The following is a 21292-nucleotide window of genomic DNA, read 5'->3' as shown; positions in this document are numbered from 1 at the left end:
GGCTGGGCTTTGAGCCTCAGGAGTCTTCCTGGAAGTCAGCCAAGCTACACACAGCTGGCGGGCAGACCAAGCCTGGTTCAGATCAGAGCCTTGGATGCAAACTCCGGCCAAATGCCGGCTGGCTGCGCCTTCATCCTGTGAGCGCGAGCTTTTTTCTCCGTGTAAAGGCTCTAATGAGACCTCCCCGATGGGGACACCAGGAGCATCACAGGGCCGGGAACTAATGATGGCAAAGCTTTGGATCGGTGCCCGGGATGTTATTAACCCACTCACTGTGAGCTACACTGGCCCGTGTCAGACCAGGTCAGCGCTGGCTCTCTCCAGCTCTGTTCTCCTGCCCGACAGGAGAGTGGGCTCCTGTCCATGAAATACCAGGATTCGGGAAAGCTGGGGAGCTTACATGGGAGGGAAGGGAGAGGAGAGGGGCAAAAGCACCCACAGAATGGAGCCTGAGGACAGGGAGGGGGTGGAGGGAGCGGCAAGTCCATCGGCTGGAGGTAGGGGACGTGGGAGGTGTGCACCCACCTCCCTGAGAAACCGCACACCCAGCAACACTCACCCACAGTGACCGGCTGAACGCTTGCAGGGGCTTCAGAAGTGGACAGATTGAGCAGACTTCGGGAGCCTGTCAGAAAGCACCGATCACTTACTCAACACGTATTACCAAGCACCTACTGCGTGCCAGTCCTTGTGTTAGAAACTGAGCAAGACAGACAAGTGACCTGGAACTTGGGGGTGCATATGGGTAAGAAAACCTGCCTTTCCCACCCCCCACCCCCCACACTAAGGAAACTTCATGCTGGGAAGTTTCTTGGGTTAGAGTAAGAGGCTGATGGGAAAAGAACGATCCTTTCTTTCTGTAAAATCTGCTACAGACCCCAAATCTCGTTTTCTGTCAAGTCCTGGGTTCGTTCTTCACATTGGCCCCGGGAGCTGGGAAGCCGACATTACGATCACTATCATAATCGCTTGACAGGTAAGGGATGGGGCTTACAAAGTCCCTCGGTGGATATCACCCGATTTCCCAGCTACCCTGCAAAAGGGCAAGGATCGGCAACCACACGGTCATGGAACTGAACCCCCCCCCCCGCCCCAGTGGGTAAATGGTGGAGCTAGGCTTCGTAGACAGGTGTCTGAGCTCCCCCGCGACACCTAATGCCATGTTTCTCTGGGTCTAACGCTCTGGCTTTGTCACAGTTTAACACCTCCGAAATTGGGGCGATGGCATCCATTGTTACAACTGCTGGCGTGCCACGAGTTTATTTTGGCAGCATTGTTGTCCTTTATGGTACATAAAACAATAACTGTGACCTCCTGATGCCGCCTTAGATTTGGCGAAATATGGCAGAGTCCGATTCTTAGTGGGGAAATGAGGCTGCGGAAATAAGCAGCACCGGGTGCTCCCCGATGCCTGGCACGCGATCGGGGCCCCAGACTCTGTCGCTGATGTTACTACTAGTGTCTCCCACTGTTATCCTTCGATGCCACCAGCCCTGGGATAGCAGTTGGTTTCATGTCCTTGAGCCAGTTCCGGTCAACAGAGACCATTGCTTAGCATGCAGGAATGTCTCACCAAATATTGGACGTCACGATCTGGGGGCTGGATTGAGGAATCTGGGGGCAAGAGTGCCCTGATTATTTAGCCGTGTCTCCCTGGGCATGGTAAGGGCAACGGTCCCTGGAAGGCCAGTAGTCGTCATTCCTGACCTAGTCCAAGCCGTGGTCCCTGGCCTGCCAGTTCTCAGGCTTCAGATTCGGGTGGAATCCTAGTCTACATCTGGGGGTAAGTGAGGTAGGGGTGGGGAGGAGGGATACCTGAGCAGAGGACTCTGGCTGCCCTCGACTGTCTGCAGAGATAGGGGTTGTTGAACCTCCAGAAGCAATCGGAGGGGGTGGGCTCCTCCCCTTTGCATGAGTAGTACATTTTCCCCGGCAGGGAATGGGGCAGCCCCTGGAGTCTTGTGGCCACGGTCCCACAGCCCAAGGTCCGGCAGAGCACCTGGGCCTCCGAGGAGTACCACTCACTGTCACACACTGTGCTCCAGACCCCACGGAAATGTACTTCCACCTGCCCCTCGCAGGAGTCGGCGCCCCCAGTCAGGCGCCAGGACTGGTGCTCTGCAGAGGAGAGGTGCGGGGGGTGGGGGTGGGGGCAGAGTCAGGTCAGGACCCTTCGGGCTGAACCCCCCCGCGCCCCCCCCCCCCCAAGCAGGCCTGGCTCATGGATGCAAACACCCTACAGCCAACCAGTCTCCAGAATCCGTGTCCTTCCCCGTCTATATCTGCCCACACATCCCCCGGCGGTCATCTGCCGCATCTACACTGGCCCATGCTGCTCTGCTACTCAAACTGTGGTCCGTGGATCTGCAGCATCGGCGTGGCGTGGGATCTGGTCAGAAACTCAGACTCTCAAGCCCTGCCCGCACCTACTGAGTCAGAATCCCTATTTACCAAGACCCCTTCTCCCCAGCCCCCGTGCCCGCACACAAGTAGAAAGAAACACTGGCTGGACCAGAGCTTCGTGGCCTCATCTGGAAGGCTGACAGCCTCCTCCGGCCGGCTCCCCTTGCTGCTCTGAACCCGGTGACCGGCTGGCCCCGGGGAAGAGTCTCACCACCGATGTGGCTTCCTCCAGGAGGTGGGCAGGCTTACCCTCCAACTCTGGAGTCCTGGCTCCCTCTAAACTCCACCTGGCTTGCTTTCTTAGGGCGCTTGTCACTCTCTCCCTCCGATGTTGCCTGTCTCTTATTTGCTTGTCTCTTACTTGCTTGTCCCCGTATTTGCGAGGACTCGACCTCGCTCCGGCAGGGGTCATCCCTCCCGGCTCCCAGTAAGTGCGGGTAGATGACCCCCGGCTCACCTGAGCACAGCACGCCGGCGTCCTCCTTGTGACCGCAGTAGCCGTTTCCTGGCAGCCCACGGCAGTCCCACAAGTGGTCCTCGGTCCCCGAGCAGTTCACCTGGTCCCGGTGGATGGGTCCTTGGCCGGGCGCGAAGTGCAGGCCGGGCAGGGCCTGGACCGCCCAGCCGCAGTTCAGCTGCCGGCACACCACGTGGGCGTCCTTCAGGTCCCACGTGTCGTCGCACACCGACCCCCACTGGCCGCGCTCTAGCATCTCCACGCGGCCGGCGCACGGACCGCTGCCGCCCACCAACCGCACCGCGCGGTTCTCTGGGGAAGGAGAAGAGGTTTGTGGGTGGTTGGGAAGAGCGTGGGGGGAGGGGGGAGGGTGGTCCTAGCGGTGGATCCGATGAGACGAGCTGGTAGCTCGGTGGGCAGGACTGGAAAACCCAGTCAGGGCTGAGGACCTAGTGGGCAGACGTGGGGGACTCCGCAGGACTAAGGACCTGTGGGTGGGCTATGGGGCCGGTGGGAGGGGCTAGTAACCTGGTGGGCGGGACAGGGGAAATCTCTGGGCTTGCGGACTGGGTGGGCGGAGCTGCAGGCTGGTGGGTGGGGCTAGAGGCCTGGTGGGCGGAGCCCGAAGAGCAGGCGGTCCTCGGGGCTGGAGAGCCGCGCTGCTAAGGGACACAGGGAACCTGGCATATTTATGCACATGGGAGGTAGGGGTAGAGATAGAGGTCCTGAGAGAAAGCAGAGGCGGGACCAGTAGGTAAGGGCTAGAGACCCAGTTAGGACTGGGGAGCCAAGGGGTCAGGTTGGGGACCACAGTGGCGGAGCTGGAGATCCAGTAGGGGGAGAGGTCCGGCGTCCAGATCTGAGGACTTTCTCAGAGCTGGAAATGAGACAGTGCTGCAGTCCACCAGTGTGGGAACCAGCTGTGCTTGCATTGGTGGTGGGTGGCCGGTGGCGGGCGGCGGGGGGTGGGGGGGTAGGGGAAGGGAGCGTCCGGCGGGCGGGCCTTGGGTCCAGTGGCCAGGGCTGGGGACAGGAGTGAGGGACAATGGCTTGAAGGCCTGAGGGTAGGGCAGGCAGGGCCAAGATGACAGTCTACTTGTACCTGCGCAGGTGACCTCAGCTGGCCTCCTGTCGCTGTCGCACGGACGCTCCACCACGTCGCAGAGTGGCCACTCGGGCCCTCTGCACAGGACGGCGGGCGCCAGGGCCAGTGTGGCGTTCAGGGCCTCGCTGGCGTTCCCCGCGCCTGGACCAGGCGGCAGCTCCGAGGGCGGCAGGGTGGGCTGGACGGCTGCCCCCGCCCCGCCGCAGCTCAGCGCCCGGCACGCGGCCTCGGTGGCATTGTGGTTCCAGAACGCCGCGCACGCGGGCTCCCACGACTGTCGGATCCAGACCTCCACCGTCCCGCTGCAGTGGCTGCTCCCATTCACCAGGCGGATCCCGAGCGGCTCTCCTGGAAGTGCCAGAAGCCAGCTGAGACCTCCACCGATTGGGACTCTGCAGACCCCAGGGATGGCAGTGGGGGGCGGCGGCTTCCAGGGGCTCCACCGCTGACCTGCTGTGTTACCTCAGACTATACCTTCCTGGGCTCTGGGCCTCAGCCTTCCCATCTGCAGAATGGGGCCGGGCTGGTTCATCCACAATCCCCCTTTGGGGCCTGACCTGGTTCTCCTTAGAGTCAGGAGACGGGGGCTGAGGGTGACTGTAGAGGTTAGGATGCCTTTGTTCCATCTAGGGTGACAGAGAACCAGGAGTCCAGTCCCCGCAAACTTCCCTCTCTCGCCCCTGTCTCCAGGGCACCCTTGTGTGAAGGAAGGGCAGAGTTCTGGGTGCCAGGCCCTGCCCTTGTACTGTGGATGCCATGCGTCCACTCTTAGGCCCCTCTGCTGTTCTGAGAGTTACCATTGAGGCCGCCATCATGACCTTGAAGCCCTGGAGGATGGATATGGGGTTGGTGATGGGGTTGAAGACGGGCTTCTTGGGATGGTGGTAACCCAGACACCGTCCTTGGGGAGTCACCTGCCTATTTTTGCCCAGGACTACACCCTCAGGATAGGACACAGCTTTGCACAGAGTAGGTGCTTAATATGTGTTGAGTTAATCAAGGACCCACTTGGCAGAACCCCCCCCCCCCCAAGAGTTCTTCAGCTTGTTCTCAGCAAGTCTCCTTAAAATGCTTACTGAACATTTTGACCTCCCATACGTGACATTTTATTTTAAGGTAAGCCCCTTGCCCAGCGTGGGGCTTGAACTCATGACCTTGAGATCCAGACCTGAGCTGAGATGGGGAGTCAGGTGCTTAATGGGCTGAGCCACCCAGGTGCCCCAAGCATATGTGACATTTTATCAGTGGCCTTTCAAAGATGGCAGTTCTAAGATCTCAGAGGGAAGGTGATGGCGGGACTCAGGCACTGAGCCAGGATGTTAGGGAGCCTCCCTGATACCCTAAAAGTCTGTTTCCTTTCCCCATCACTCAGGACACCCCCCGCGTGGTCTCAGAAAGCTGGCTGTGCGCCCCAGAAAGATTGTTTCCTTACCTGACTCCAAGGGTTGGGTCTCTGTGCTGCTGGTGTTGGGCTGGCCGGATGGGGTTGGAGTCGGGTGACCTGAAATTAACCAGCAGCGGCCATGGTGGGTGAGTGAGCACAGAGGTAGAGGGCACAGAGGTGACTTCAAGGACAGGGGACACTTTCTGTGGCTACGTGGGGACCTTGACACGACATGGCCCTGGGCCTTGGGCATAGTTGCCTCCATTCAGGGGTAGGGAAATTCTCAAGCTTTCTTCTGGGGCATTTTCCACTTCCCCTTTGAATTGTGCAAACGTGCTCAGACATCAGAGTAGAGCAGGGAGGAGTGACTGGGGGCTTTGGGGACACACTTCCTGGCTGAGTGACCGTGGATGGGCTACTACCCTCTCTGGGTCAGAGTCCCAGTTTGTTGGCAGTAGCACTCAGGCAGGTATTGTGAGGCTAAAAGGAGTCAATACCTATAAAATACTAGACCTACAGAAGAAGCTCAAATGGGAGTTATTGTCAGGAAGAGCATTGTTGTTTGGAAAACTGAGAAACTCACACCAGGCTTCTGGGTAATCGTTGCATCTGGGGGCGGGACCATCAGACTGCAGAGCTTTCAGATGCGGAGAAACTAACATTTGCCAAAAGCTGAAGTTATGCAAGGTCCTCGCAGATAGTATTCCATTTTCCTCCAAACAGGCAGTGAGATAGATATTAGCGTTTGCTTTTTACAAATTAGCAAAGGGAGGCCCAAAGAATAGAAACCAATCGCCTGGCCCAGATGGTACCCCTTTGTCCTTCCAGAGCCCTGTCCTCTTGGCCCCCTGGGGGCTGACCTGTTTGGGCTACACCAGCATCTCCCTGGGCCCTTTAGCTTTTGCTTGGCTCAGCCAATGGGGAGCCCCAGCAGAAGTAGGAGGGAGGGAGGAGCGTGGAGTGGTAGGTGCTTATTCCCCTGGCTTCTCCTGTCCTTGACTCTCTCCTTCCAGGTCTCACTGACCACTCCCTGGTCTTGTCTCCTTGGGTCCAGAGTGGCAACAGCTCAGCCACTTCTGGTTCTTGCTTACCTTATCCTTTGTAAATAGTCTTTTTGTTTTTCTGTGTGTTTTTAAATGTTTATTTATTTTTGAGAGAGAGAGAGAGAGAAAGAGAGAACACACAAGCAGGGGAGGGGCAGAGAGGGAAGGAGACAGAATCCCAGGCAGGCTCCACACGGTCAGTGCAGAGCCCGACGCGGGACTCGAACCCACAAACTGAGATCGTGACCTGAGCTGAAGATGCTTAACCAACTGATCCACCCAGGCGCCCCCGTAAATAGTCTTTTTGTAAATAAGCCCCTTCAAAGTCTCCTATTTTGAAAGCGCCTCCCGTTTCCTGTTGGGACCCCGACTGATATTGGCCCGAGGCACCCCCGCCCCAGCTGAGAAAAAGCAGAGCTTGGATTTGAACAGTCTCTGAGGAATGGGCTCCGTGCTGGGCAGGGATATTCCAGTTTGCAGACGCAGAAAGGGAGGGCTGTGGCCAGGGCCGCTGTGCTCCCAAAGGAGCGCCCTTGCATTCAGGGTCTCTCCCCTGCATTCAGAAGGGCGTGTGCTCGCTGATGGGCCGATGTGGGGAAGAGGCAGCGAGCCTCCTTCGTCCCTTCCTTCTCTTTTGACCCAGTATTGGAGGCCCTGATGCAACCACAAGATGGAGGGAAATGCGGACCCAACTGGAATTTTGTGTAAGAAGTAAACCTTTTTTCCGGTTCACATCCTGGTGCCCCCTCCGAAAAAACATACGCAAACCCTCCAAAAAAAACCAAAACACCCAGAAGTGAACCTCTGCTGGGGTAAGCCATGAAGATTTCACCCTATGTTTGTTACCCCGGCCCAGCCTGGCCTGGCCTGACTGATCTGGGGGCTGCAGACTCAGGCACGGCTGCTACATATTCTGAGAAGCTTCTCCGGACTCGTACCCAGTCGTGCGCGCAGGCGCACCCGACGCTCAGGCCTGCAGACACAGCTCTCCTGTAGGCACCCATGTGGGCCACTCCATCACTCAGACAGAAAGTAATCACGCCTAGAATTGCCTGTCCTTGCCAGCTCCCTGCTTGGCTGCCCGGCCTGACCCCCGGGGAGGGAAAGGACTCAGAATTCAGAGCACAAACTCCGTGGCTAATGGAATATTCAGAACCAGGATCCAGACGCCCCGAGGTTAGGACTGCAGAATCCTGGTTCCCACAGCAATGGTCCCAGTGCCACAGAGTAACAGTTTTCAATACGTGTGCCAGGGCCCGGGGTGGGGAATGGGGTCTTGGCTGTGGCGTGTGTGTGCTTGTGATTGTGGTGGGTGTGTGAGTGTGTGGTTGTGACCATTTGTGTGCAAGCGTCTCTGTGTGTGTGTGTGTGTGTTTGTGTGTGTGTGTGTGTGTGTGTGTGTGGAGGGCCCTAGATCGACTGTGTGTGTCTCTCTGGGTCTGGGAAACCACTCTCGTGTGCAAAAACACACATGCTTTCTGTTAGACCAGAAAACCCTGGAGGGCGGGGCTCAAAACTGAACCAGCCCTGTGTCCCAGGCTGTCCAACCCCGTGGTTGCTGATTGACTGGCTGATGGAGGAGTGAGTAGACCTGCCAGGTTTTATTTTGTTTTTTTACATTTATTTATTTTTGAGAGACAGACAGAGACAGAGCACATGTGGGGGAGGGGCAGAGAGAGAAGGAGACACAGAATCCGAAGCAGGCTCCAGGCTGGGAGCTGTCAGCACAGAGCCCGACGCGGGGCTCGAACTCACAAACCGTGAGGTCATGACCTGAGTAGAAGTCAGACACTCAACCAACTAAGCCACCCAGGCGCCCCTAGACCTGCCAGCTTTAAGGACAGCTGTCACCAAGGCAGTTTATTCATGCTCAAGGGTTTGTTTCCTGTGTCCCAGGCATTTTCCTGCCCCCAATCCCAAGAAGGGATCCTGGCTTTTGTGTTCTCTGAGTCCTGTGCCTGTAGGAACAAAAGAAGAATTTCCCTCCCACCCTCCTTGCATCCAGGCCTCGGCTGGCACGCGGGGCCCAACGCAGCACTGGTGCGTCCCAGGCATCATTGCTGCCTTTGACTGGTCCTGCGTTTCACACTTTTCTTTGCATTTGATTCACTTTTTGCTGGAGTAAATTTATTTGAAAAGGAACCGTTACCTTTTCCCGGGAATCTGCTCTACAGCATTAAGATACTCAACTATAAAAGTGTTGATTGCGGTGTCTTGGATGGCTAATCACTAGACACAGAGTGAATGCTCATTCGTTGGGGAAATGGAATGAATTATGGCCCATTTACAGCATGTCCTCTGATGCTGCCTTTATAAAGAATGAAATGGACACACACCGGTTGGAGGGGTTTCCATCCTGTGTTGAGTAAGGAAGCAAGATGCAGGGAAGGAGGGGTAATGTGATACAAGTTTGGTAAAGCGATGGCCAAAAAGAAAAAAAAAACACCTTTTATGAACTGGTACGATTATATGGACACGGGCAAGAGTGTGGGGGGAAAGACAGAGGGGGCCAGATTTATGGGCGTGTGACCTGTGCATTCACAGGCCCCCAACTCAGAAGGTTCCTTGGACGTGGTTCAGTGCTGTCTCCATCCTGAAATTCTTAACAGTTTTTTAACAAGGGGCTCTACATTTTTCTATTGCATTGGGGTGGGGGGGGCCTTCACACTTTGTAACTGGTCCTGGGGCCGAGCCTTATGCTGGTGGGAGAAGCGAGGGAGAGAGAGAGAAAGCAAACAAGGAAAGAAGGAGATAAAAGGCTGTACTTAGGAAACCATGTGTGCTATGAATGCATTTCTATAAAATCAGGTACCGAGGTAGACGTGCACAAACTTGGCGAATACAGAGCACAAATGGACTTTTAGTACGGCGTGCCCCACATGGAAGCTAACTGTGAAACTAAGTGTACCAAAAGGAAAGCCACATGAGAAATATTAAAAGACGCGTCATCATCGAATAAAGACGGTCTCTTTGATAGGCTCAGAAAGAATGACAGAGCCTCGAAGAGAAAATCATTAAAATAATTGAATCTTTTTTTTTCCCACGCGGCTCCGTGTTATTGGATACTAAACTCGGTTAGGCTGTGTGCCCCACAAAATCATCTTGAGTTGTGCGCCCCTCCCCGTTCTGCAAAAGTATGGACCCACAGGGATGAGAGATGGAGGGGAGGGCTCCGACTGGGGGGAGAAAAGCTTACCCCCCCCCCCCCCCCCAGCTCAGGACGACGGACAGCAGCTTTTCCAGACGGCCCCGAGCAGAACAGGCCAGGACCCTGGACAGGGTAGCCAGGGGAAGATGCCAAGGGAACGTGAAATGTAGGCGACCGAGGACAGGAAAAATGAAGAGTCACCTTGCCTGGAGGCTGAGAGACACTTGTCCTCCTCTTCTGTCACCCAGGCCCGTGGGACTCCCTGGGGCTTGGAGAGCTGGGGGACATGGAAAAGGAAGAGGCGTAGACACTGAAGGAGAGGCCGAGGCCCAGTGTCAGAGCAAGTGGGGGAGGGGAGCTGTCAGGCCCCTTCGGGGTCACCAGAACACCGCCCTGGGCACGCCCGGCACACAGGGTGAGAGAAACACCAGCTGAAGGCTCCAAAGATGTGCCGAGAAAGGCATAGACGTAATAAGTGTTTGCCGAGAGGATGATGCTGCAGGGCCGGGGTTTGGGGGAAGGCAGGGTGGAGACGGAGGGCTACAGCCACGTACGTGGAGGGGGCCCACAGAGAGAACCAGCGCGCAGAGGGCAGCATGCGTCGCCTGCCACAAGCACATTGTTTTCTTTTTAACATCAGTATAAAGTGTCATGAGCCCACGTCAACAGCCTTGAGAACAACAACAGCAAAGCCCTTTTGATCCAGTCATTTCGTTTCTGGAAACCTGTCCTAAAGAAATAATCTGGAATACTCCATAGAGATTAGAGGCCATGTGTCAGAATTGGAAAGTTCTAGATTCCTTTCCCCACCTGAGCCCTTTTCTGTTGTTGTTGTTTTTTTTTCCTTTTAAGTGAGTGTGAGTGGGGGAGGGGCAGAGAGAAGGAGAGAGAGAATCCCAGGCAGGCTCCGTGCTGCCAGCGCAGAGCCCGATGCAGGGCTTGAACTCACGAACCGTGAGATCATGCCCTGAGCCTAAATCAAGAATCGGAGGCTTAACTGACTGAGCCACCCAGGTGTCCCCGAGCCCTTTGCTAACTGTGCGATGCAGGCAAATCATTTAACTTCTCAGAGCCTCGGAAATTCCCTCTGTAAGACGGGAGCAAGAAGGACCCCCAGTGCAGGCTCACCGTGAACATGGAAATATACGACACACGTTAGACAAAGCCTTCCCTTCCCTTGTTTCTAATAGGAACAAAATTTACAGTCCTCCAAACTGGGGACAACTGAATTGTCTAAAAGCAACTGGCGGATCGATTAGGAGGATCAACAGTAAAAATATTTGCAAAAAGATATGCACAAAGAGTTTTTAATGATGTGGGGAAAACTACAAATACTTTGGGCTCTTCCCTCTGGCCCCCGCCCCCACCCAGCCCGGTTTTAAGCTTCTGAAGGTCTTCTGAGACCCAGAAGGAGCCCGAGTTCGGTCCCCCATTCTGTCCTCTCCTTGAACCCTGGACTTTTTCCCTCCGTGGCCCCAGTCGCATGCAGTTACGGTGGTTTTAGTGATGTGCTGTTGATTCCCATCAGGCCCGCTAGATTCTAAGGGTCACAGGGACAGGGATGTTCCATATCCCCGACACTTGGCACAGTGCCTTGCCCAGAAGAGATGCTAAAAGGATATAAATAAATGAAATGTGATCTCTACTACAGAAAAAAAAAAAAAGCATAGGAAAAATAAAAACACTAGCAGGAAATATGCCCATACGGCGAGTTTTGTTGTTTTCTCTCTCTTTTGGTTGCTTTAAATTTTTAAAATCTTCTACGACAAATTAAAAATTAAAGGTCTCCAAAGAAACAAGCGGGCCTTTTTTTCGGGGAGAACATGTGGTTGGCTCGCAGTACTAATACAATGAGTTTTTTTAGTGTTCGTTTCTTTTTGAGAGAGAAAGAGAGTGCGAGCCCAAGTGGGGGAGGGGCAGAGCTGTCCGCACAGAGCCCGACACGCGGGGCTCGAACTCATGAACCACGAGATCATGACCTGAGCTGAAGTTGGACGCTTAACCGACTGAGCCACCCAGGTGCCCCCACAATGAGTTTGAAGCCAGCTGTCCACTCATTCCGTTCACCCGAGCCTGTGGTGAGGGTCCGGCAGACCACGTGGCCAGTGTCGCCGTGTCAGCCAGAGCCACACTCACGCCTGGAGGGGAAACAAAGAGCTCGTGTGCTCCGTGGGTCAAGCCGTTTCTTCTCTGGTAAATGTCAGGATTGTTGGGGGCAGAGTGGAGGGGTCACACCGGGGCTGAGTGTTAGAGGAGGCAGGTCCGGGCTGATTTCTATCATTAGCTTTCTGTGTCACCTCGGATGGGTCTTTTATACTCCCCGGACCTGTTTTCTCACTTGCAAGACAACAGACTGATAGCTTTCTGGTCTCTTCTAGTCCTTCGATCCTTTCATTATAATTAGATAAAATACATAATGAAAGGCAACTCTAATGAACACTCACTGTATGCCCCAGAGATGATGAGTATTATCAATGCGCTTTAATCCCATGTAGTATCTATTCGAATCCTGAAACTATCCTATGAAGTGGGAACTATCAGCCTCCCTGTGTCATCACAGAGAGAACTGCAACACAGAGAGGTTAAGCAAATCACCCACGGCCACCCAGCTGGTCAGCATTAGAGGCAAGCGTAGAGCCTGGGCAGTCTGGCTTGAGAAGCCACTCTTAAACCACTACATCGTACGACTTCCAATATCCTATCGATATAAATGGAAAATGTGTCCTGTGCTCTCAGTCTATCATTACAGGGGGCGGTTCATCATATGCAAAGAGTTCGTATGTACCAATGCGGCAAGAGGAGTAGAAATCTGGAGATGTTAGAGATCCTTTTGTCCAAAATGGAGAACTGTGTTGTGCTGCACTGTCCGATACGGTTGCAATTTTCATTTTATTTTAATGCAATTCGTTTAAACGTCATCTTACAAACTGATACTCGATCCAGTCGTTGGAAAACTTCAAAAACCGTTCGAGCTGCTTAGATACGTGAACCTACCTTTGCCATAGCGAATTTTATGAAATCTGAATACAGATCAAGTACTGCTGATGAAACTTTAGGGTCCAGACTGAGATGGGCTTTAAATGCCAAGAATACACCATATTTCGAAGACTTGGTAAGAAAAAAGTGGACTGTGAAATAGCTCATTAATAGCTTTTTATATTGACAGCATGTTGAGATGATATTTTGGACATATGGGTTCAGTAAAATATATCATTATGTTAACTTCATCTGTTTTCACTTTTTAAAATGTGGCTACAGGACAATTTAAAACGACCAATGTGGCTCACATCCTATTTGCATCAGACAGCACGATGTGGGGGAGAACATGGGCCTTGCATCCACAGGCTTGGACAGGAGACCCAGCCCTGCCCTTACTAACTATTTTTTTTTAAGTTTATTTATTTATTTTGAGAGAGAGAGAGAGCGCGCGTGCATAAGTGGGAGAGGGGGAGAGAGAGCGAATCCTAGGAGGGCTCTGTGCTGTCAGCGCTGAGCCTGATTCGGGGCTTGAACTCATGAACCATGAGATCGTGACCCCAGCGAAAACCAAGAATCAGATGCTTAACTGACTGAGCCACCCAGGCGCCCCTTCCAATACTTTAGAAGAACTCATTTAATTTCATTTCATTCCCACAGCAAGCCCGCAAAGTGGGGACTCTGAGGCACAAAGACGTTTTGTAATTTACCCAGGACGACACGGTGAGAAAATGTCGGAGCTGGGATTTGGACCCAGGCTCTCTGGTTCCAGAGCCCACACTCTCAACCGCTCTACTCCACTGGTCGGAATCCAGGGTCCTGGTTTCGGCTTCAGTGACAGTGCCGGGGGCAGGGGAGTGGTGGGGGGGGGGGAGTGGAGTGGGAGGGGGAGGGAGCTCTGACAAGCCAGGGGATCTCCCAAACTCCTCCCACCTCTGCACCGCTCAGCAAACCCTGAACTCAGACATGAAAGCTCCCCCCATAATGGTGGTACAGCTTCCGGGGGTTAATTTCCGAAAGGGGTCCTGACTCCCAGGGTGAGCTGCCACCGTGAAGAGACCATCCTTCCTGGGGCAGAGGCTCCTGGGGTGGCATTTGTCCCACTGCCCTCATAACACGGAGGACACAAGTCTGCCGGCTGAGCCACGAGCTGCCCCTGCCCCTTCCCACCAGCTCCCCAACCCAGGCTGGGTCCTGTACCATCTGCCCCCCCCCCCCCCGTTTCTATTGTGAGGAGGAAAGGGACACTTAGAAGACCAACCACCAGTGGAACCGGGGTGGGGTGGGGCGGGTATCGGGGAAGCAGCCAGGAGAGGGGGGGTGGCCAGGACTAGGCAACTGGTTCTCTTTCAAGAAATTCCCTGGAGGTTGTTACTGGGCAGCGATCCGCCGAACGGCTGGACAGAATAAAGGAACAAGCTACAATTCCATTAAATTTGGAAAGAAGCATGGTGCCCGTTTACACAAGCAACTTGCAACCGGAGGCAGAGCCAGTAGCTGTGTTCTGTCTTCGAAGGGACTTGGGGGGAGATTGTGACATCCAGTCGGGCTGCGTTTACTTTGTCACGGAGACCGAGGCTGGCCCAAGGGCTTGGTGGGACAGCACAACCCTTGCTCACTGGTGTCGGTGGCTGTGGTGAACAGACCAGGCTGTACCCGCTGGGAATCTCTAAGTCCAAGAAGGTTGGGGTGACCTTCCTCCCTTTGGAACCTATAGAGAAGTTAGGGGGCTCCTGGGTGGCTCAGTCGATTAAGCATCTGACGTTCGGTTTCCGCTCAGGTCGTGATCTCACGGTTCGTGGGTTCGAGTCTTGCATGGGGCTCCTCACTGACAGTGCGGAGTCTGCTTGGGATTCTCTCTCTCTCTCCCTCTCTCTCTCTGCCCCTCCCCCACTCAGTCTCTCTGTCTCTCAAACTAAATGAACTGAAAGAAAAAAATTTTTCTAATTAAAAAGAAAATGTAAGGGGAAGTCAATGACTTGGGATTTTGGCTTTATTTTATTTGACCGGCGTTTTTGTTTGATTTCACTCTCTCCTCTTCTACCTAGGAAAATCTTGGGGACACAGAGGAAACTCAGTGCACACGCTATGAACTGGACCTTTGTGTCCCCCCCCAACCCACCAAATCTGTATATCGAAGCCCTACTCCCCAGTGTGATGGTTCAGGAGGTGTGGTGCTTGGGATGCAATTTGGGTTAGATGAGGTCATGAGGGTGGGGACCTCCTGATGGAAAAAAGAACAGGAGACAGGCACTCTGTCCCTCTGCCATGTGAGGACACAGCAGGAAGTGGGGGCAGCCATGAACGAGGAAGAGGTTCCTCACCAGACACTGAGCCTGCAGGCACCTTGACCTTGGACTTCCCAGCCTCCAGAACTGTGAGACCACGTTGGTACTTTGAGCCATCCAGTCTGTGGCATTTGGCTCTAGCAGCCCAAGCTGAGACAGCACATGATTGATGGGAATTCAGAGCTCCAGAGGACTCCACTCCCTCAGGGTAGAGAACATCCAGCCTTTTTAACTTTCTTGCGTCACCCTGTCACACGACAGAGGATGTTCATCTGCATGACCCCCTCCCTGCATACCCAGCTGGAATTTCTGTCCCCTCCATCGCCACATCCGATGGCTGCTCATAATTTCCACCGAAAGGGAAGCTCAACCATAGGAACAACTCAACATAACCCACTTTGGGGCCCGTTAGATTTCTGGAAGTCCCCCGTTCTCTCTCTTGCTCCAGAGAGCGAGGCTGTGTGAGTGACACTGTGCCGAGAGCTGAGAAATGAGTCTGTGGCTGGCCTGCGTTCAATTCCATTCACACCCGTTGACCGCTCGCCACGTGCCGGGACGGGAGCAGGTGTCAGGGACACGAGCGTGTAACTGGGAAGGTCTGTGGGTTGCCTCGAGGGCTGCAGGGAGAACATACGTGAAATGCCTCGGATGTGGTATCTGGAAGCTGTCGTGATGACCCCCCATCCTGAGGTTTTGGCCTACTTTCTCTTGTCCGGTGCTGAGTGGATACGGCGGGGTGGGGGGGGCATCTGGCCGTCGATTACACGTTCCGTCCCAGACACGAAGACGGCTCTGAGGGCCCTTCAGCCTTCTCTGCAAAGGGACAGTTCCAGCTCCCCAAAGACTTCATTATTTCCTCCTTCCTCCCCATCCCTCTTATGAACCTCAGCAGAGCTGCCCCACACTCACATTTTGCTGCCCCCTTCCCTGGCTCTGCAAGTCCTAGAGATGTTCATCCGGTGGTCCTAGAGACGAGACGGGGCCTGTGGTTGCCATGGTAACAGGAGTTCCTCCAAAACCAAAGGCTCCCGTGGTCCTGACCCCACAGGCGCCTCCGCCAGACCCTACCTTCTGGGCCGCCACCGCCCGGTGAGACGAGACACCACCACCCATGGAGAGTCATGAGCAGCTCCATACTAAGCCCAAGGGGTGACAGAAGGGATGTGGTTCCAAGAGAGCCCAGCAGGCCAGAGGCACTGACTGGCCTTTCACAGGTCCCACCTGCTCGATCCCCCATAAGAATTCAGACCACTGAGTGCGTGAGGCAGACGTCCGGTCCCTCCTCTAGAATTCTGATTCTAGTAGGTCTCGGGTGGGGGGGGGTGTTTGAACCAACCCTGCCCGGGTTTGGAACCCAGCTGCCTCCATGCCATGGGCGTGTTGGGCCAATCTCATTATATGCCAGCCTTGCTTCCCCCACCTCACAGATGTAAATGTCTCGTGTGACTGACGTACGATCACAAGAGAGACCCAACGCCGGCCCTGGTTAAGTACTCAAGATCTTGCCGGGGCAAAGAGTATGAACGTGTATATGTGATAGATGTGTGTGTGTGTGCACATGGGCATAGGAGGTGGATAGAGCGGATTATAAACACATCACGCAGGATGGTCACATCGTTACACATATAACAGATTGAAAAATGGCCAATAATACCTCAAAAAGCTGAAGATGTTCAGACCTTGACCCCCAAACCTATTCCTTTCCATACATATCCTAGAAAAAATTATCTGGCATGTTCACATGCAAACATCCACAGGGATTTTTACTGCAGAAAGAAAATTAGGAGTGGGGCGCCTGGGTGGCTCAGTGGTTGAGCATCCGACTTCAGCTCAGGTCATGATCTCACAGTTCGTGGGTTTGAGCCCCGCATCGGGCTCTGTGCTGAGCGCTTGCTCAGAGCCTGGAGCCTGCTTCGGATCCTGTGTCTCCTTCTCTCTCTGCCCCTTCCCCACTCAAGCTTTGTCTCACTCTGTTTCTTAAAAAATAAATAACTGTAAAAAAAAATTAAAACAACAAAAAAAAGAAAATTAGGAGTAATCTAACAGCCCACCAGCAGGAAATAATTAAAGATACTGTGTTATATTCATAGACTGGATTATTTCGCTAGAAGCATGAACTAGATCTTTATCTGTCCACTTGGATAGATCTTGCAAACATAATATATTGAATGAGAAAAGTAAGTGTTAGAACAGCCTGTCCAGCATGCTAACACTTATATAAAATATGGCACATGTGCCCATCCATTGGGTATTGATACATTTTTGTGTAATAAAAATATGAAAGCACGGAAGACAATGATATACATGTCACACTTTGGAGTGTGTGAATCCTCTGGGGAAGGAAGGAAAAGAATAATACGTATTTCAACAGTATCTATTTGGTTTTCTTTCTTATTAATATAGATCATTTTGCCAAATGTAGCAAAAATGGAAACATTTCTTGTTTGTTTGTTTGTTTTTTTAAATGTAAACATTTCTTAAACGAGAGTAGTGGGGATGCAGAATCCGAAGCAGGCTCCAGGCTCCGAGCTGTCAGCACAGAGCCCGACACGGGGCTTGAACTCACGGACCATGAGATCATGACCTGAGCCGAAGTCGGATGCTTAGCCGACTGAGCCACCCAGGCGCCCCCCGTTATTTTTAATAGAAGTCTGTATAAGTCGCCTTACCTCCGCCCACGTTTCCAGGGTCATGCCCGTGGCCAGGCTCTCTCTGGGCTCTACTGTAGAAAAGTGGAGGTGAGGGAGCCCCAGGCCGGCCTGCAGTTTGGGGTCCAGCCGGGAGGCCCAGGTGGCAAGAGTTGGCTAAATCCTGTCTCTCTGGCTGCACAAAGGGTGTCCCCAAGGAACCCTGAGGAGGGTGAGTCTAGAAAGTTCCTGCAGGGGAGGAGGATTTGGGCGAGGCCTTGATGGTCAAGGAGCGTTTTACTAGGACCGGGTGAGCAGATGCACATTTACCAAGGGCTTCCTCTGTGCCGAGTGCTTTCCATACGTTATTGTACAGAATCCTCATGACAACCCTGTGAGGAAACCCGTCTTCCTGACAAAGAGGCTCGGAGAAGTTAAGTTACTAGCCCAAGGTCACAAAGCTTGGTGTTGACAGACCCAGAATGCAAATGCATGTTTGCTCCCCATATTTATTCTTTCCATGACTTCATGCGGCATCAGCCAGTGAGAGGAGGCAGAAGGGCATTCTGGTCGGGAGTATGGCACGAGCGAAGGCCCCGGGGCAGGTCAGGGACTGGTGTGTAAAGGCAGAATGAGATTCAAGAATAGAATCCTCCAGAGCATGGCCCCCTGTGCAAAGCTCAGGGCTAGGTTTCTGGGTTTCAGTGGAAGCCGAAACCCTGCTGGGCTGCACAGGGTTTTCCAGGGGGCCTGTCCCCACCCACTGGCTCTCTGGAGGGACTCTGGTTTGAGTCTCTGAGAGCTGCTGGAACAGCAGTTTCTGGGTGAATGAAGCTTGAGTGTGGGCACGGGATGAAAATCCCCCCAGCTCCTAGGGCGGTGCTAACACCTTTCTGAGGGGGCCTAAAGCCCCCTTAGGAGAAGGGCCCCCCAGATGTCAGGCACCCAGAGCTGCTGGAAGCCATTGGCATCCCTCTAAGGAAGGAACCAGGGCCCCTTCCTGAGCACGTGACTTCAGGCTGGGACTGGAATGTCTTGGGGGGAGTGGGGGGCGGGGGACAGAATATCACTTCAGATCCAGTCCGAGCCCACAGTCTTAGCCGCCAGGCCTCACGGTTGCCCCACGCTTCCCTCCACAAGTCACACGTAGGCTTGCTTTTGAGGGGGCTCAAAGTCCTCCCATGTTTCCGCCTATCTTAACCCTTAGCCAAGAAGGTGCATTCTTTCGGTTCTTCGTTCATTCCTCACCATTGGCCAAGCTGTGCGCACATCGCGGTAGGGCTCACACGTGTACTCATGGCTCAGTACAGTCGGGGAGAATTTCTGTCCCAGGGGTCAGAGCAAAGTGCTCTAGGAGAAGTAGAGGTGGGTGGGAATAACTTGGACTCCAAAGAGCAGGGGACCATCAGGAGGGGTCTTAGAGGATGTGTAGGAGTTCTCAGGGATGAGAAAGTGGTGGGGAGAGAGAGAGAGCCATCCAAGCCTTGGACAAAGGACTCGAGAGACCCAACTTGCACCTTTCCAGAGGTGAGTGGGCCAGGAGGAGAGATCACCAAGGGCAGCAACAACCCATTCCTCTGTCTGTACCCGCCTCGTTCTCCCGGCCAGTGGCCTGGCCTCACAGGCCTTCCCATCATTCTCTGCCAAGGTGCTTCAGCCCCGATTTATACACCGGAAAGACATGCTGCTTTCTCAAGCCCCTGCTCCCAGTGACGGCTAAGATCTCTGATCTGCACCTCTCCCCAAGCCTTTAGGCTTCAAACCAGGATACACAGAGGCCCGGCTGAATGTTTGGTCAGTACCAGAGTACGATGGGCACTTGGCAAGTTCGGCAGAGTTTTGGGGCGGGCGTCCCAAGCTCCGGCCACCGGCACCCACTGCTTTGGGGTGAGGGTCTGGCTCAGCCAACGGAGCCACCGCTCACTCCCAGCTGTGCTCTGCCCTCCCAATCCACTCCTCTGGCTTGTGACTTTGTTTCTAAACTCTCGAGTCCTGGGGAACGGAGAAACCAAGAAGCCACCACCAGAGGGTTGGACGTCTGTGAGCCCTGGAGTCAGACCGATGTGGGTCCAAGTCCCCCTCTTCCTCTTCATACCAGGAGCTGGATTTCTTAGCCTCTCCGTGCCTCGGCGACGCTTCTCCAACGTGAATGAGGATGGTCATGTCACCTCCCTGGAGCAGTCAGGGGGATTAGCCTATAAAGGGGGCACCAGGGGGCCCAGCTTGGGGTTTCCGTGCACACTCCTTTACCGCGGTCTGGGAGCCCCAGAGACCCCCAAACTGAAAGTGTTTTCATAACTCTGTTGGTGGTGGCACCTGACCTTTACCGAAGCAAGGTCTTTGTTTATTCCGTGTGGTGTGGACAATCACACATTGTTGCTGCAATATATTAATGTATTCGATGCCAGTGGCTGACCGGGCCCTGCCTGAGACCTGACAAAGTAGAGAAGAAATCCAAACAGTCTCGGTTCTGAACCACACCCGGCCCCACGGATTCCAGAAGGAGACAGAGGACCCAGAGTAGTTTTCTGTTTCTCTCCTGAAGGAGTAACTGTGCAGGTCAGTCCTCCACATCTAAGGCCACAAAAGATGCCCTAACCTCCCCCTCCCCTTCCCTTCTCCTCGCCTCCCCTTAAAGGAAACCCTCCTTAGAAAAGGAGATTGTCTATAAATCAATAAGGAAAAGGCAAGTGATGGGACACTGGGCAAGCGGCCTGGATAGGCACTTCACGGAAGCGGAAACACGCGGGACCCATAAACTCATGGGAAGTATCCAGCCTCACAGTCATCAGAAAAATGCAAAGTAAGGCCACGGGAAAACGGTATCATACACCCACAATTGAGAAGTGGGGTAATGCTGAGTATTGAGAATGGGGGTCAGCAGGGACTCTGTAGATTGCTGGCAGGAGCCAAGCCCACACAACGACTTTAAAAACATTTCCATAGTCATGACCCAGAAATTCTACCCCTGAGTCTCTCTCTCTCTCTCTCCCTCTCTCTCTCTCACACACACACACTCACACACACACACACGCACACACGGCTATGGGTGGAATTGTGTCTCACCAAAAAAGATATGTTGGAGTCCTGACCTCAGTACCTAAGAATGTGACCTTATTTGGAGATAGGCTCTTCACAGAGGTAGTCAAGTTAAAACGAGGTCATTGGTGGGGGCGGGGGTGGGGAGGGGCGGCTGGTCCAGGAGGACTGGGGTCCTCATGAAAAGGGGAAGTGTGGACACGGGTGTATGCGCGTAGGAAGAATGCCACGTTAAGACGAAGGCCGAGATCGGATCAGGGCTTCTATAAGCCAAAGAATGGCGAAGAACGCCAAGCAAACCATCGGAAGCTAGGAGAGAGGCCTGGGAGAGATGCTCCCTCCCTGCCTGAGAAGGAGACCCTGATCTTGAACTTGCAGCCTCCCGAGCTGTGACAGGATACACTTCTGTTGCTCACGCACCAATCCGTGGCGCTGCCTTATGGTAGCTCTAGAAAACGAAGTCACACATACTTGCAACAAAGGTGGCCTTCCAGAGGCAGGGGCTGGGGGCGGGGGGAGGGCCCCTGGGACTTCTAGGGAATTCCAGGAGGCGGGTGGGAGGGGGCAACTTGCAAGATGCATGGTTGTGCCCCCTCCTTCACTTCCAGAGGGCCAGACCCTAAACCCGCAAGTGCTCCCGGGACTGTTTCATGGCTTCTGTTGACATGGCTGGAACCGTGACCATCCATGCACGTGCAGGTGGCTAGAAATGGTCCGTAAAGATCTTCAGGGAAGGTGGAAAGTCCATCTCGAGGGTAAGAATGGAGGAGCTGGCGTTGGGGCGTAGGCCCGTGTCCCCTCAGGAGGTTCTGGACCTCGCCC

The 21292-nt window shown here is 54.0% G+C and overlaps 1 protein-coding gene across 3 annotated transcripts in view; it reads right to left on the bottom strand.

The window, feature by feature from the left end:
* Positions 1 to 21292, bottom strand: part of CD6 (CD6 molecule) — a 40484-nt gene that overhangs the window by 7437 nt on the left and 11755 nt on the right. For 2 of the 3 annotated variants that reach the window (XM_043581279.1, XM_043581280.1), the window contains exons 2-6: positions 5398 to 5466; positions 3963 to 4313; positions 2861 to 3172; positions 1816 to 2118; positions 560 to 625 (exon numbers count right to left, since the gene is read on the bottom strand). In XM_043581279.1, coding sequence (XP_043437214.1) covers positions 560 to 625; positions 1816 to 2118; positions 2861 to 3172; positions 3963 to 4313; positions 5398 to 5466 — 1101 coding nt within the window. The remainder of the gene's footprint in view (positions 1 to 559; positions 626 to 1815; positions 2119 to 2860; positions 3173 to 3962; positions 4314 to 5397; positions 5467 to 21292) is intronic. The other variant, XM_043581281.1, reaches the window with a different exon arrangement.

This window comes from Prionailurus bengalensis, chromosome D1, assembly GCF_016509475.1.
Source record: "Prionailurus bengalensis isolate Pbe53 chromosome D1, Fcat_Pben_1.1_paternal_pri, whole genome shotgun sequence".
NCBI lineage: Eukaryota > Metazoa > Chordata > Mammalia > Carnivora > Felidae > Prionailurus > Prionailurus bengalensis.
The sequence above is the reverse complement of the archived record's forward strand: the minus strand, read 5'-3'. Positions and strand labels throughout refer to the sequence as shown.